At 39.1% G+C, this 16,206-nt stretch overlaps 1 protein-coding gene across 2 annotated transcripts in view; it reads right to left on the minus strand.

Moving 5' to 3' along the window:
* LOC100694738 (CD166 antigen homolog) overlaps positions 1-16,206 on the minus strand; it is a 49,585-nt gene that overhangs the window by 11,231 nt on the left and 22,148 nt on the right. For both annotated transcript variants that reach the window (XM_025910705.1, XM_005465876.4), the window contains exons 8-13: positions 14,445-14,577; positions 4,137-4,249; positions 3,599-3,722; positions 3,080-3,204; positions 1,224-1,353; positions 302-328 (exon numbers count right to left, since the gene is read on the minus strand). In XM_025910705.1, coding sequence (XP_025766490.1) covers positions 302-328; positions 1,224-1,353; positions 3,080-3,204; positions 3,599-3,722; positions 4,137-4,249; positions 14,445-14,577 — 652 coding nt within the window. The remainder of the gene's footprint in view (positions 1-301; positions 329-1,223; positions 1,354-3,079; positions 3,205-3,598; positions 3,723-4,136; positions 4,250-14,444; positions 14,578-16,206) is intronic.

The following is a 16,206-nucleotide window of genomic DNA, read 5'->3' on the forward strand; positions in this document are numbered from 1 at the left end:
GTTTCTTTTAAAAACTTTAAGCACTTAATTATCAAATCCAGCTTCAGAGACAGTGTTACATCTAGTCAGTTTTTTTAGAGCAGGTCTCAATGGTGTAAATTAGCATTTATAAATTTAGTGTTTCATGTCCATGTTTAAAACACATTCCTGACATGGTTCCCAGGCCCAGGCATAATCACAGAACCCACATGGAGCAGTTAAACTTGCAATTATGTATCATTTCTTATGTATTTTTTGTGAAATAAACATAATTTCAAGAAAGTCAAATTAAGTAAGAGCACAGAAAATCAAAATCTCTTACCTCTTCCTTTCTTTTCCTCCTTAAAAACTGAAATGAAAAATGAATATATCAGAACTAAATAAAGAAATTAAATTAAATAAAACAGACCAACACCATTTGTCTAAACACTCTTCTTAAAGCCAAACAAAATTTTGCACTGATGTAAACGGAGACGGGGCTGGCCAAATGTAGTCTCAGAATAGGAAATCAAAGATTTTTCCACTAATTGTAAGTGCAAGTTTTACATTACATTCTGTAGTAGTTTAAATCAGCAAATAACTATGGTTGATAACAGATCTAAATAACTTGCAGAAATTTTAATAAAGGAACTGACCATACTCTAAAAGAAAGGAAAACATTAAAGTTTCACATTGAAGGACATGGGTGGTGCAAATAAAAATACAACTTTAAATATTTCATGCATAAGATAGATAAAAAAATTATTAAAATGCTTTGCAGATGTATTAATATTTTCCAATCAATCATATTTGCTTTTGATTGTTAATCGAATATTCTATTGAATATATCTATTGACTTTTCAGGTCTTTTATTTCTTGTATTATATAGCTTCATAATTATACAATAAGAACATTAAATTTGATGTCTTGTATTCATTACGAGGGTATAGTTTGAAATACACCACTTTTGATTTAGATTTTACAAGCACATCACAGATCAGTAACAGATCAGGACCAGCCTGAATTTTAGCTGGTATTGGATCATAAATGCTGCCTAATTAGGCTAGTACAGACTAATAGATTCTCTTCAAGCAGCATTACAGTACTGGAATATAAAAGATATTGAGAAGATGCCTTGAGAAGATGCCTGTTCAAACCTGTTTGACTTTAGTTATCCACTGCACAGAATTATCACACCTCTCTCACTCCTCACGTCTGTATAAAATAAAGCCAACCAACTAAGTAGTTCACAAGCATCAACTTACCAGAGGAAACACTGATTGTCTCGGCATGTTGTCCCAGGCGGTTACTGACGTTGCAAGTGACAGTCAAGTTCTCCTTGGGGACTATGGTGATTTTATGAATCACTTTGCCATTGATGTAGGAGCTCTCCTCCTGAAGGCACACAGGACACACATTGTATTGGCTTAACTATTCTACAGGATATTTTCTATGTTCTTTGTCAGTTGCATAATGGTGTCATGATGTTAGTTCTCTTTCTTTCAATATAGAATATCTCAAAATGTCCTAGGATCCTCATGTCCTCATGCCACACGCTGGAAGAAGCACCCAAGGAAATGGGTAAAGCTGGCTAGTACACTCGCCAGAATCAGGGCTCACCTCCGTGCTTCTAATGGAACTAGACCAGATGAGTACACTATTAGATGGATCCTGCCTGTTGCCCCTGGAGATCCCACGCCATTGGATCAGCTGGTCCACACTACGATTTAATAGTGTTTCAATTTTGTGTGGCGTTTTCCTAAGCAGCCTCGGTCCTCTGGACATGCCGTGTATCCCACAAATCTTCGTACCCTTGCCCGTGCTTCATACTTTAACGTCTGCACCCTTCCTGGCTCTATTAAATGCTAGCTCACTAGCAAACAAGATGTTTGTATTAAATGACTTATTTAAGTCGCAGCAGCTGGATTTTCCATTTTTGACAGAAACAGTTTTAGAGAAATGGATCTACTCACAGTTGCAGGCACACCTTCATGTTAATGGGATCTCTGAAAATTTTCAATCTGGTTTTAGATTACTACACGGCACTGAGACAGCACTTTTAGGGGTTTTTAATGATATTCTATTAACTCTGGATTCTGGCAGCCCTGCTGCCCTCTTGTGGTTGGACCTGGCAGCAGCCTTTGACACAGTTGACCATGATATCCTCCTATCACAGCTGAAATCATGTGTTGAACTTAAAGGATCGGTTCGGTTCTTCAGTAGTTTCAGTCATACTTATTTGGAAGGACCTTTTATGTGAACATGGCTCAAAAATAGCCCCTCTTAATTATGGGTGAATTAAGGGTCAATTTTGGGTCCAGCCTTGTTTGACTGTGTATGTTGCCACTGTTATTGAAAACCAAACAGACATGGTTATTTTTGGCAACTCTGTTAGTAAATATATTGACAGTATTCTGGGCCCTTTATCTGCTCATTGTAAAACAAATGTTAAAAACCTTGATGTGTACTTTCATGGTTCCTTTAAACTGTGTAGGCAGTTGAGTACAGTAGTCACTAGTCAAGTAGCTTTCCCCATCTCAGACAGCTAGCCAAGATAAAGCCATACCTTCCAGCTAATGTTTCTGAACGTGTTTTGACTACATGTTATCCACTTCAAGGTCTAAACTTAAATCTCGCAGCAACAGAGACTTCTCTGTGGCAGGTCCCAGACTCACAAACACTGGAAAATTTTAAATCTCTACTGAAGACACATTTTTATGGACTGGCTTCTAGCACATGTTATTTGAACATTTTTTTGTTTGCTTTAATAGCCTCGAGTCATTGTTGTTCTTAGTTGTTTTTATTATCTTATTATATTATTCTTTCTATCTTATATTTTTATTGTATCATTGTCATGCATGTGCCTTATTTAGTTCCTTTTTAGTTTGTAAAGCACTTTGTGCAGCACGAGCTGTTGGAAATGTGCTATATAAATAAATCTGAAAGTAAAACCATCCTGCAAAATCATTCTGGTAGGAGTTCATACAAGCTATTTTTCTATTCCTTTTATCTTACAGCTGCATACACTGGAGCAGCCAGGGATCGACCCACCCTCTGATACCCTCTCCATTGTCTAACTGGACATGTGTTTAAGGTACTAAAACACAATGACAACACTTACCTTTATTGTGTTATTGATGCTCCACTGGATCTGGGGTTTTGGTACTCCTTCAGCTTCACAGGTTAGGACTGTGTCTTTGCCATCAGCAGCACGATATTTAGTAAGGCTGGTGATCAAAGGCTTTCCTGATACAAGCACATTATTTTTCTTTTTGACATTATTATCTTTGGCATCTTTGGCAGCAGACCATGCAACATCATTGAATTTACAAAATATTACAACATACAGTTTTTTTTTCAGACAACCAAACTAAACATTGTTGAGTTGTTGTGCCCTCGTAAATCTTACAGTGAAGGTGCATCGGATATAAAGTTCAAGATAATTTATGAAAGGAGCCTCAAGGTTATAAGTTCAGTGACAATAACATCAAAAGCAGACTGGGATCGAACCACCAACCCTCCAGTTAGTAGGTGACCTTCTCTACTACCTGAGCTACAGCGACCCCAGTATTGTGTTAAAATATGAGGCCAAGTGGTCCTGCCAAGTATCAATGTGTGTGAAGACTGCATTCTTCCTCACCTTCTATGACTAGTTGAAAGCTCTGACGTCGTGTCAGACCAGTCATTGAAACTTCACAGACGTAGTCTCCAGCATCGGCAAAGGTCAAATTACTAAACTCTGGTCTCTTCACCATCTTTCCATTCTGCAAAGCAGCATCACATACAGTCGGTGTTTTAATAATCTGGACCTTTAACTCTAATGTAAATGAAACAGCAAAATATACATTTGCTTTTCACCTAATTTGGCAAAGTTTTACTTATTCAGCTGCCTTTGCATGTGGCCCTACCAAGGACAAGTAATAGATATGTAAATCAGATGATTTACATATCTATTACTCAAATAGTTCTCTACTCTTTAGCCACTGCTCTTGTTCAAGGTCACAGGAATGTTAGCTTAAGTGGAAATTCAATATCATGAAGCTAACATGGAGTTTATACAACCATATTACATTAAGACGCAGTTAGAAAAAGTCTTCTTTTCTTGCAAACTAATTTCATTTACGTTAATATTTTAAATGCCTCTTTTCTGAAAAACAATGTATTCACACAGTCCTTACCTTTTTCCATAACTCTTTAGCATCACCTGAGGTACTCTTCTCTATCTTCACAGACAGGGTTTCCCCAACTTTCTTCACAACCTCTCCAGTGGGACTCAGACTCAGGTCCAGGTCTGGGAACACATACAACAGGAAAAAAAATAGTCAAGTAAGTTCAATTCTGTTTATTTTTTGATTTTATTTATTTACTGTTTATTTATTGTTTTATCGCGCTAAAGCACTTGTTGTTATTTAGTGCGATAGCACAGTGTTCCATTCATTTTGGCCGTTTCAGGTCAAAGGAAAAACCTGCCATTGATTCAGTGTGTTGGCTCTCACTGTGGTAAAGTGTCATTTTCTGTTCCTGTTACCTGTTTCCTGAAAACTTATAGATGACGTATATTTCACAGTGTAATCATCCTGTGCTATCCAAAGCACACTCTTTATTGATTCACCTTCTAATTATATTCACAGTATTCATTCACCGTGTCGCCATTTGCCAACTTTTTCTTAAGCATTCACATGATTGTTATCCTGCTGCACATTTTTGCCACTTAACTACTTCCACATACTTTGTCTTCTGGTGAAGTGTGCTATTACTTTTTTTTGTAATATTTAAACTTCTTATGATTTTTTTTTAATCAAATCCTCTTCAAACCCACCCTACATTGAAAGTTAACTACTTCAGCATACTTTGAGCTAGAGAAAAATGCAAAAATTTTAATGGGCCCCAAGACCTTTAACTTTTCAGGTATTACTCAGTGTTTTGATATCTTTTATGGTTTTGAAACAGCAATAGTTTAAGTTTATGAAGAATTTGATTTTTCATTGAATGTTTTCCACTACTGCATGTTGACATTACCAACTGTAAAGACTGAGGCTGGAGAATAGTCTGAAAAACTGTTGTCCTCTTTCATCCAGTGTCATCCTCACTTAGATAAGATTTATGGTTCTCTCTAAGAAATGTCACCAAAGCGCAGCCTCCTCCATCCACCTTGCCCATAGAGGATGATGTTAAAACGGCACCTAAACTTCAGCTGTGGCTGTCTTTACACCTCAGTATAATAAACTCTATAAACATGAAAATTGAGAAAATTGTGTAGATTGGTGGTGGTCAGAGGGCCCGGCCTCGCCTCTGTCAGTGCGCCCCAGGGCAGCTGTGGCTACAATGTAGCTTGCCATCACCAGTGTGTGAATGTGTGTGTGAATGGGTGAATGACTGAATGTAGTGTAAAGCGCTTTACTTAGTCCTTAAGGACCCCAAAGCGCTATACAAATACAGGCCATTTTTACCATTTAGACTGGAAGTTGCTGCCGCTCAAGACACATCACATCACAAATTACTGCTGAGATGCCCAGAAACAGATGGTTGCCACATGAAAACTGTAGGTCCCAGTGACAAACTTTGATATCACAATGTCTGACAATCCTCTGCTGGGGGCTCAGCTTTTATCTCTTCTATGAGCACTATCATTGTTGTCAAAGACGCCTGATAAATCATTGACTAACAAATACAAATCGATCTTGCCACATCGTAGACATTGCTTATTACTGAACAGCAGATATACTGATCATAACATTCTGTCTACTGACAGGTGACATGCATAACAGTGGCACCTGTTAGTGCACGGGATATATTAGGGGGAAAGTGAACACCTCAATTTGTGTTAGAAGCAGGAAAAATGGGCAAGCATAAGGATTTGAGTGAGTTTGACAAAGGCCACAGTGTGATGTTAGACAACTGGGTCAAAGCATCTCCACAACTGTGTTCTTGATCTGCAGGGGTCTGTATCTATCAAAAGTGTTCCAAGAAAGGAATTGTGGTGAGCCAGCAACAGGATCAGATGTGGCCAAGGCGTACTGATGCATGTGGGGAGCGAAGACTAATCCATGTAGCTTGTCCAGCAGACAAGCTACCATAGCCCAAACTGCTGAAAAACTTCATTCTGGTTCTAAACCAGTTAGGGTTATGTCCACCGCCAAAAGCACCAACAATGGGCACGTGAGCATCAGAAATGGACAACGGAGCAAAGGAAGAAGGTGGCCAGATCTGATGATTCACATTTTCTTTTGCATCACATGGATGGCTGGGTGTGTGGGGTAATAATAGGATAATAATAATGATACAATAATAACACTAGAACTAGATAGCGAAAATTTCTGTAGAAATTTTAAGTGTGCCTATGCTACTGCCAGGTCAGTTGTCCAAACAAATCAGGATCTATGTGGTTGGAGGAAAAATAATGTTGAGTTTTGGACACAGAGTCATCAGTACACAGCTGTTAGTGTCAGTTGCTATAGTATCTCATGTGAGTGACAGGAGGGAGTGTCGCGCACACACACACACACTGCAGTTGGGGTAAGACACAGAGAACAGCAAACAGGAATTAAGCTCTGAAACAAATGCTTCCCAAGAGAAAACCGTAGGTCCGATCGCAAACATTCTTTCACCGTGAGTGGCAGTAACTTCCAGACTACCGGTACAACATATTAAATTTTCATGCCTCATTTCATTCTCCACACTCTGGTTTTATGGCAGTTGACAGTGGCGCGAACATTCCGTGAAAAATCTCAATTTTCCTAAAACTTAAACTGCTCTTGTGAAATAACCGTAAAAGATATCGCAACATGGATTTGGTCAAAAAAAGTCCCAAGTCTTGTGACCCGTATAAAGTTTAAATGATGTTTCTGCGACAAGCTATGGCCGAGCGGTAGGCCTTCAAAGTGGTCTGGGTTGAGGCCTGTTTTTGGTCCTTTTCCCATCGAAATGAATGGGGAAAAATGGGGTAGTTTATCGGGAATTTTGGGAAAACTGGCAGAAGAATAATAATAAGGATAATAAATCTGCCGAATAAATGGTAAATGGTAAATGGCCTGCATTTGTATAGCGCTTTACTCAGTCCCTAAGGACCCCAAAGCGCTTTACACTACATTCAGTCATTCACCCATTCATTCACACACTGGCAATGGCAAGCTACATTGTAGCCACAGCTGCCCTGGGGCGCACTGACAGAGGCGAGGCTGCCGGACACTGGCGCCACCGGGTCCTCTGACCACCACCAGTAGGCAAACATGGGGTTAGTATCTTGGCCAAGGATATTTGGCATGCAGCCAGGAGGCAGCCAGGGATCGAACCACCGACCTTCTGATTAGTGGCTGACCTGCTCTGCCACCTGAGCTACAGCCGCACTAGAAAAATTTGCATTTCCTGCGAAAATGCTGTGTGGATGCTGTAAAGCTGAAGCTGTCAGCTGAAAATTGCTGAAAAAGCTGAAAATAGCTGAATATAGCTGAAGAAGCTGAAGTCAGTATCTGAAAAGTTGTTGAAATTGTAATAACTTTGCAGACGAATAAAAACTTAGCAAAAATATAATAACTTTGCAGAAATGTAGTTACTTAGAAGAAACATAATAACTCTGCAAAACTCCTATATCAGAGGAGAATTTAGCAGAAATACTGTAACTTAGCAGAAACATAGTAACTTGGCAGAAAGAGTAGAACTTGGCAGAAGTATTGTAATACAGCAGAAATGTTAATATTTAGCACAAACATAACAACTTGGAAGAAATGGTGTAAGAGTACAACTTAATATAAAGTAGTATAATAGTATAACTTAGGAGAAATGCAACATAGTAGCAGAAATACTATAATTTAGCAGAAAAGTAATAACTTAAGCAGAAATATTGGAAAAGCAAAATGGCCAGCTGAAAAAAAACTGAACAAGGTGAAGTTCCCTCAAAACTACATGTTGTTCACAATGAAAAAAAATGTATACATTTTAAAAAAGCTAGAAAGAACAGCCAGCAGATACACACAATTACAAATACGGACACATATAAACACACACACACACACACACACACACACACACACACACACACACACAAGGGCACAGAGACACACAAAAACACAGACAGGGCACACAGGGGCCTGTTTCAATCTATGCCAGTCAATGAGTCTGATTCTTTTAAATTTGAATACATTAATGAGATTCTGGTCCAAAAATGGGGGGTCACGGGTGCTTCTGTAAAGTTATTAGAAGTTCAAAAACTTTTTCAAATACTGACTTCAGCTTCTTCAGCTTTTTTCAGCTTTATATTTTCAGCTGTATCTATAATAGTCAAACAGCCTGGATCTGCCGAATTTGAATCCACCAATCAGAGATGCTGCTTCTGTCTGCTTCATCAGGCTGTGTGTCTGCTCACACCGACAGAGACATACTTTCTGCAAGTATTTCTGACATGGAGCATTATCATAACATCTTAGCAAATATTTTGTGACTTAATGCAAACACGATAACTGAGCAGAAATACTACAACATAGCAGAAATACTATGATTTAGCAAAAATACTACAACATAGTAGAAATACTATATTTAGAAGAAATACTATGACGTAGTAGAAATAATATATTTTGCAAAAAATACTTGAACATAGCAGAAATACTATGATTTGGCAAAAATACTAAGATTTAGCAGAAATACTGTGTCTTAGCAGAAATACTATGATGTAGCAAAAATGCTACTACATAGCAGAAATACTATGATTTAGCCAAAATGCTGCAACATAACAGAAATACTATGATTTGGCACAAATACTGTGACTTAGCAGAAATACTGTAATTTAGCAGAAATATTATGATTTGGCACAAATACCATGATTTGGCAAAAACACTATGTTTTAGCACAAATACTACAACTTGGCACAAATACTATGATTTATCATAAATACTATGTTTTAGCAGAATTACTATGATTTAGCAGAAATACTATATTTAGCAGAAATACTATATAGAGCACAACTACTATAACATAGCACAAATACTATGATTTTGCATACATACTCTATAATAGCAGACATACAATAATTTAGCAGAAATATAATAACATAGCAGAAATACTATGATTTTGCACAAATGTTATGATTTGGCGCAAATACTGTGATTTACCAGAAATACTGTAATTTAGCAGAAATACTATGCTTTGGCACAAATACTATGATTTGGCAGGAATACTATGTTTTAGAATAGAATAGAATAGAATAGAATAATCCTTTAATTGTCCCACAAGGGCAAATTTGGTTGTAACAGCAGCCAAAAAGACACATATACAAACAAACAGTACACAGGACACAGAACAGAAACATACACAATTTTTCTTACATATTTACATTAAGGACAATGGTTACTATATACAGAGAGTACTGTACAGTTATTAAATTAAATAAAAATAACTACAGATAAGAGGCAAACCAGGTTGTAGTGCGAATCGGTTAATTAACTTATTGCAGTTACAGCGCTGATGTAAACATCTATGTTTGTTGGAAGCAGTTCTGATTGTACAGTCTGACAGCTGCAGGGAGGAAGGACCTGCGGAAACGCTCCTTCATGCATCTAGGATGCAGCAGTCTGTCACTGAAGGAGCTCTGCAGTTCAGCAACATTTCCATGCATGGGGTGGGAGACTCTGTCCATCAGAGATGTTATTTTGGCCAGAGTCCTTCTGTCTCCCACCACCTGCACTGGGTCCAGGGTGCATCCCAGAACAGAGCTGGCCTTCCTAATGAGTTTATCCAACCTCTTCCTCTCAGCTGCCGATAAACTGCTGCTCCAACATACCACACTGTAAAAAATGACAGATGCCACCACAGAGTCATAGAAGGGCTTTAAAAGCGCTCCCTGTACTCCAAATGACCTCAGCCGCCTCAGCAGGTAGAGTCTGCTCTGACCCTTCCTGTAAAGAGCATCAGTGTTGTGGCTCCAGTCCAGTTTATTATTCAGGTGAACACCCAGGTACATATAAGAGTCCACTATCTCAATGTCCACTCCCTGGACAGTTTTAGCAGAATTACTATGATTTAGCAGAATTACTATGATTTAGCAGAATTACTGTGACTTAGGAGAAATACTATGATTCAGCAGATATACTATATGATAAGAGATATGTGTGCTTGTATTTTTCTAGGTCAGTCAAACAGCCTGGAGCTACTCAATTTGAATCCACCAATCAGAGAGGCTGTGTACTTTTTCTGCCAAAACAGCTGCACCTGCTTACACACACACACAGACACAGAGACAGGCTGTCTGCAGTGTATTTCTCATATTGGGGATTGACCTCGAACAAATCGCCATAATTTCCTAACCGTAGGGGCTAGAGCGGTCATTCTTAGACCGTTTTGTTCAGAAGAGATTGTCAGCACTTGAAGATTCCCCAATTTATCATTAAAATATGAATTACTAAAGATATATGACTTGTAATGTACCGTAACTGAGTAGAGGCAAAGCGAAAACTGCCTTGACTTGCCCTCAAACAATGTTTTGTAACTCTAAATCTAAATGGAGCATCGATATTGTTCTTTCACCAATAGATACAGCAGGCTTTGGTGAACAGTCATGGAAGTTTTCAGGGCTCTGTGGAAATCCATCAAAAAGATATGACAAGAGAAATAAGTGCTACATTTCCAGAGTTTGAAATCTGAAGAAATCTGAGAGAAGGACAGATTTCCTACCCTCAAACAAACGTAATTTATGGCAGAACGGTAATAGGTGATAAAAAAAATTCTTGATTTGTGAGCGTCAGGCGTGTCCGAAGATATATTGGCACAAGCCTCATGTCTTAACTTCGCTTTGTTAAGGAGATATGGCAATTCGAAAATGCCTCTCATTAGAGAATTCAAGCGCTGATTTCAAGCAAAGTCTCCATTGAGTTTCTATGGAGAGTTTTCAGACTTTGTGTTGCTCTGAGGAGATTTGCCAAAAATCTGTAACTCCCACAACAATGATTGATGAACATTTTTCTAAAAGCCAGCAAAAATACCTACGTTTTGATGTATAATTTCTGGGGTTCAAGTGAAAATTGAGTGAGTAGCAAGAAGTTGTTCGGACATGAAGAGAAGATTCAGTGAACCACTGGAAGCAAGCTGCATAGCAACCATAACAACGCATGTATTTTCTGAAAAGTCATAAAGACGCGATTGAAAACTTAAACATTGTTAAAATGAAATTGGTAATAGATATGAAAAAGCTAAATTACCAATGAATAGCCCAATAATTTGAGAACATTTTAAAGTTGAATGGAGTTTCTACATGAAAGTATGAGGAAGTTGTTAAGTTCCAAAAATAGGCAAATTGTAGTGGAATTTTGGAAGTTTTCCATTCATTTCAATGGGACAAAAAATTGTATAAAAAGCTTAATAGTTTAAAAAGTATAATAGTAAAAAAACCCAAAAGTCATAGCACCCATCTCCAGAAATAGCAGAATAGTTTATATTTTGAACGCTGAAAATAGCACAAAAACTGTGGAAGTAGTTAAAGTCCAAAAAATGTACGGAAGCAACTAGAATAAAGTAAAGAGAAAGAATAAAGAGAAACAGGAACTCAGTGCCTACAGCATCCACACAATAAATCTGCCGAATAGTAATAAGTGTGCAATTCAGTGTTGGGTAAGTTACTTTAAATTAGTAACTTACTAGTTACTTCTATCAAAAGTAACTCAGTTACTTCAAGTTACTCGTTACTTTTGTTGTGGAAGTTTTCCATTTAAATAAAGCCTGCAGACGAGCGGTGAGCGGTAGCTAACATTCTTTAATCAAAACACAAAGAACAGACAACCAAGCTTGGTGGAGAGCCTGTATCATCGCGGGGCAGACGGTCAGCAGAGTCTCCCTGAGCCTAGCATGGCTCTCAGTTAAATACCTTCTCCAGGAAAAAGGAAAAAGGCAGTACACAGCTGTTTCACACCTTAAGGTTCACACTCCCTTGCTACCTCCCAGAGTCCTCGAAGAGACAAAAGATTCCTTCCTGTGGAGTTGTCTGCTTCCCCCAACTTCCTAAATAGACCCCCACCATTTCTGTTACAGTACTGGTGTGAGACATGTTAAAATCCAGTGGCACCAAGGCATTATACAATAAAATAATGTGATTAATACATAAGTAAAAGAAATTCCTATACACTTTCAAAGTAACTAGTTACTAGGGAAAGTAACTTTGGTTTTACTCAGAATTCTCTTGTTAATGTGTTGCTTCCGTAACTGGATACCCAGCAAGATTGCCACTCTTCTAGCTTGCTTACTTGCCACAAGTGCACTGTGCCACCTACCAATAGAAAGGAAAAAATAATGTGCATATTTCCACGAGAGAAATCCCACGCCTGGACCATCGTTGACCGCCGCCATGATTCTAGCCTACGTCACAGCGTCATGTGCGCATTTTACATCCAACACGAAAACTGCAGTCGTGGTGCTTTCGATTGTACTCAGAACTCGGAAATTCTGCCTTCCAAATAGGAAGATGTAGGCAACACCAGACTGCAGATGAGCTGCATACAGGGCTGGACTGGGACAAAAAATCGGCCCGGGCATTTTGACTAGAGATCGGCCCGCCATTATAGGAAAAATCATAAAGCCTTTGAATGAAAACAAACGCTGTTGTGACAGTGATGTACACTGTTCTGATGGTATATAAGCATCAATCTATCAATCATTTGTTGTAAGATTCAGATAATTATTTTTTAAAAGCTAGAAATTTTAAATGAGAATAAGAAAGAAAAGTACTTCTTTGTGCCCCCCTCTCCCTGTTAATGCCCTACCTGGCCCCAATGGCAAAACTTTGCTAGACCCGCCCCTGCACAGTTACCAGCTGGTAGCTACATAAAAAAAGGATCCTGGTGTTATTTGTCTCTGAGAAACAGTTCATAACTTCCCTTCAACTCATTCATGTCACCTAAAAGGTAAACCTGTTTCTCCATCACCTGTTCAGCTCTGATGATTCAGTGAGGACATCTCCTGGTTTCATCTTCATGTTTCTCTCTCACCAGATAACCAAACCGATATCATGACCAGCAGTTTTTACGGCTGTGGCTCCAGCAAACATCAGCTGATACTAGAAAGTAATATTAAATAAATTCTAACAACAGCTGACCAAGCTTAAACGTGCTGCTGTTGTTTAACGCGACCTCCGCTGGTTTCTTCTTTCTGGCGCAAAGTGGGAGATAAACAAACAAGAGAGAAAAGCCGATCAGCTGATCATTGATCAGTTTCATGATTGAAGTAGAAACAGGAGAGGGAGGGGGAGAGAATTAGAGAAGAAGAGGCAGCTGAGCAGCGTAACGACAGAATAACTCCAGCTTTTTGTCTTTTCCATTCTAGCTGAAGTCCGGGACAACCTGCATTCTTTTTCACCTCAATACGAAACGCGTAATATTTTCTCTGAATACGAGATGATTCCGTTTTTTAGGGGACAGTTGGCAACTCTACTAACTAACCTCATGAACAAAATAAAGTTCAACATCGGTAACATCATAGCACCACCCAGCTGTATAGAAACTCCGTCATGCTAGCTAGTACGAAAAAGTCAGCACAACGAAAATAAACTATACCTAAACTTGGTTTATATCTGACCCAGATAGACTGCAGGTCATAACTTCTTACCTGAAGTTCAGTTCACCTGACACCGGCGGCCGCCTCGGGTCTCTGCTCCTCCTGCCTCCCCTTTCCCTCATCCACCTGCTGGCCTCCACCACTTGCTAATGTTACTGAATCTGTGGAAGCTCCGCGATAGCCACCACACGAAGTAACGAATAACGACCCTATCTAAATCACAGTAACGATTAACGCGTTCCTGATTTTGGCATAATAACTAGTTACTGTGCTCGTTACCACAATAATAATGTAGTTACTGTAACGCGTTACTTAATAACGCGTTAGTCTCCACACTGGTGCCATTACATAGGCACACTTAATAAGAATAATAACTCTGCCGAAAAGTAATAAATGTGCCATTACATAGGCACACTTAATAACATACACTCATTCAGAGTAATTAAGCAAAAATGATGAAGTATGTCTGTAGATTAAGCTAATTTGTACCTCTGAATATTTTAAATTTATGGATATTATTTTAGCTGGAAACATATTTTAAAAAACACAACCCAAAAGCACAAGTAAATGCTCCTTGGTGCCTGCCAACTAGCTAGCCAGGCCAACATGAATTTTGCTCATGTATAGAAGTATGTTGTTTTATTCATGTCTGAGGTCCTTGCTTACTTTTGCTTACTCATTGTCAGAAATTTCCAGTTCGTTCTCCTGCTCCCTGCCTGATACTACACACTGTCTTCCTGCCATGCTGACTTCTAAAAATTTAAAACTGATTACCATTATTCTGCTCCCATGACTTCATTTACCGTGAATAAAAGTGCCTTGTTATAAACAGGAAGTATAAACTGTTCACTCCAGGTGGGAAAAATGATATTTTGTTTGTGCTGCCACAGTCATTTGTCCTTGGTCCTTGTTATGTTATAGTATGCTTTAGCTCTGGTTATGTCATAAGTACTCACAACTAACAACAATGTTCTTGGAGGCCTCCACTTTCTCGTTGTCAACCAGTGAGCATTTGTATTCACCCGTATCCTCTCTGTTGATGGCAGTTACAGTGTAGTTGTCCGAATTTTCAACCAGCATTTTTGCGCCCTGGTGAAGAGCAGGAGTTAAGAGAAATACCATTAGTTAAAAAAAAAAAAACAACAGACAAAAAACAGACAAAAAGACAAGAATAACTAGAAGCACCACATACACTCACGGGGCACTTCATTAGTTGGAACTTGACAGTATCAGGTTGGACCACAGAAAAGCCTTAATTCTTTGTGGAATAGATTCAGTAAGGTACTGGAAATATTCCTCTGAGATTTTGCTCCATATTTCCGTGATAACCTCATATAGTTGCTCCAGATTTGTTGGCCCATGATGCAACTCTCCAATTCCACCACATCAAAAGGCACTCTATCAGATTGAGATTTCTTGATCATGGAGAGTACTTAAGCAAAGTGAAGTCCCTGTCATGTTCAAGAAACCAGTTCAACAGGATTTGAGCTTTGTGACTTGGTGCCGGCTGCTTCCAGCACACAGTGTGATCATAAAGGAATGGATATGGTGTGCAAAAATACTCAACTAGGCTGTGGCATTTGAAAGATGCTCAATTTGCTATTAAGGGGCCAAAAGTGTGCCAAGACACTATCCCCCTATTATGCCACCACAACTAGCCTGAACAGTTGATACAGTTCTGTTTCAAGGTTTGTTGTGTTGCACTTTCAGAAATGCTCTTTTGCATTGCACCTTGGTTACAATAAGTGGTTATTTTAGTTTCTGTTACCTCCTATCAGCTTGAAGCATTCTGGCCATCCTCTAACCTGTGGTATCAACACAGAATTTTCACACAGACATTTGCTGCCATTTGTTACTCACTGAATACTTTCTCTTTTTTAGACCATCCTCTGTAAATTCTAGCAATGGCTGTGTGGGACAATTACAGTGCTGCTGAACTACTTAGACCAGCCTATTTGGCACCATCAGAAATGCCACATTCAAGGACACTTTTTAACCATCTTTCTTCCCCATGGGCGATCGTGGCTCAAGAGTTGGGAGTTCGCCTTGTAATCGGAAGGTTGCCGGTTCGAGCCCCGGCTTGGACAGTCTTGGTCGTTGTGTCCTTGGGCAAGACACTTCACCCGTTGCCTACTGGTGGTGGTCAGAGGGCCCGGTGGCGCCAGTGTTCGGCAGCCTCTGTCAGTGCGCCCCAGGGTGGCTGTGGCTACAATGTAGCTTGCCATCACCAGTGTGTGAATGGGTGGATGACTGGATATGTAAAGCGCTTTGGGGTCCTTAGGGACTGTTAAAGCGCTATATAAATACAGGCCATTTACCATTTACCACTTACCATGCTGACGCTCGGTTTAAACTTGAGCAAGTTGTCTTGATCATAACTACATACATTAGGTTGCTGCTGTAAAATTAGCTGATTAGTTATTAGTCTTAATAAGTAGCTGAACAGATGTAATAAAGTGGTCAGTGACTGCATGTTAAGCATGCATTAAGTACAATAACCAGTCAAGCTGCAGTTTACATTTATGTCTGTCAAGATTTTTATGACATCAGTAAAAACTCTAAATTTGAATTTATCAGGCGGGTAAATATTGTGGCATCATCACTTATTAAATGTGGTCAAAAAACGATCTAACCAAAACTCCACCTGAGATCATCACAACGTTTTGGGAGGTCCTCTGACCACCAAAACCTGAAAATCTTGTGTTCTACGTGAACATA

Source organism: Oreochromis niloticus, linkage group LG10 (genome assembly GCF_001858045.2).
Source record: "Oreochromis niloticus isolate F11D_XX linkage group LG10, O_niloticus_UMD_NMBU, whole genome shotgun sequence".
Classification (NCBI taxonomy): Eukaryota; Metazoa; Chordata; class Actinopteri; order Cichliformes; family Cichlidae; genus Oreochromis; species Oreochromis niloticus.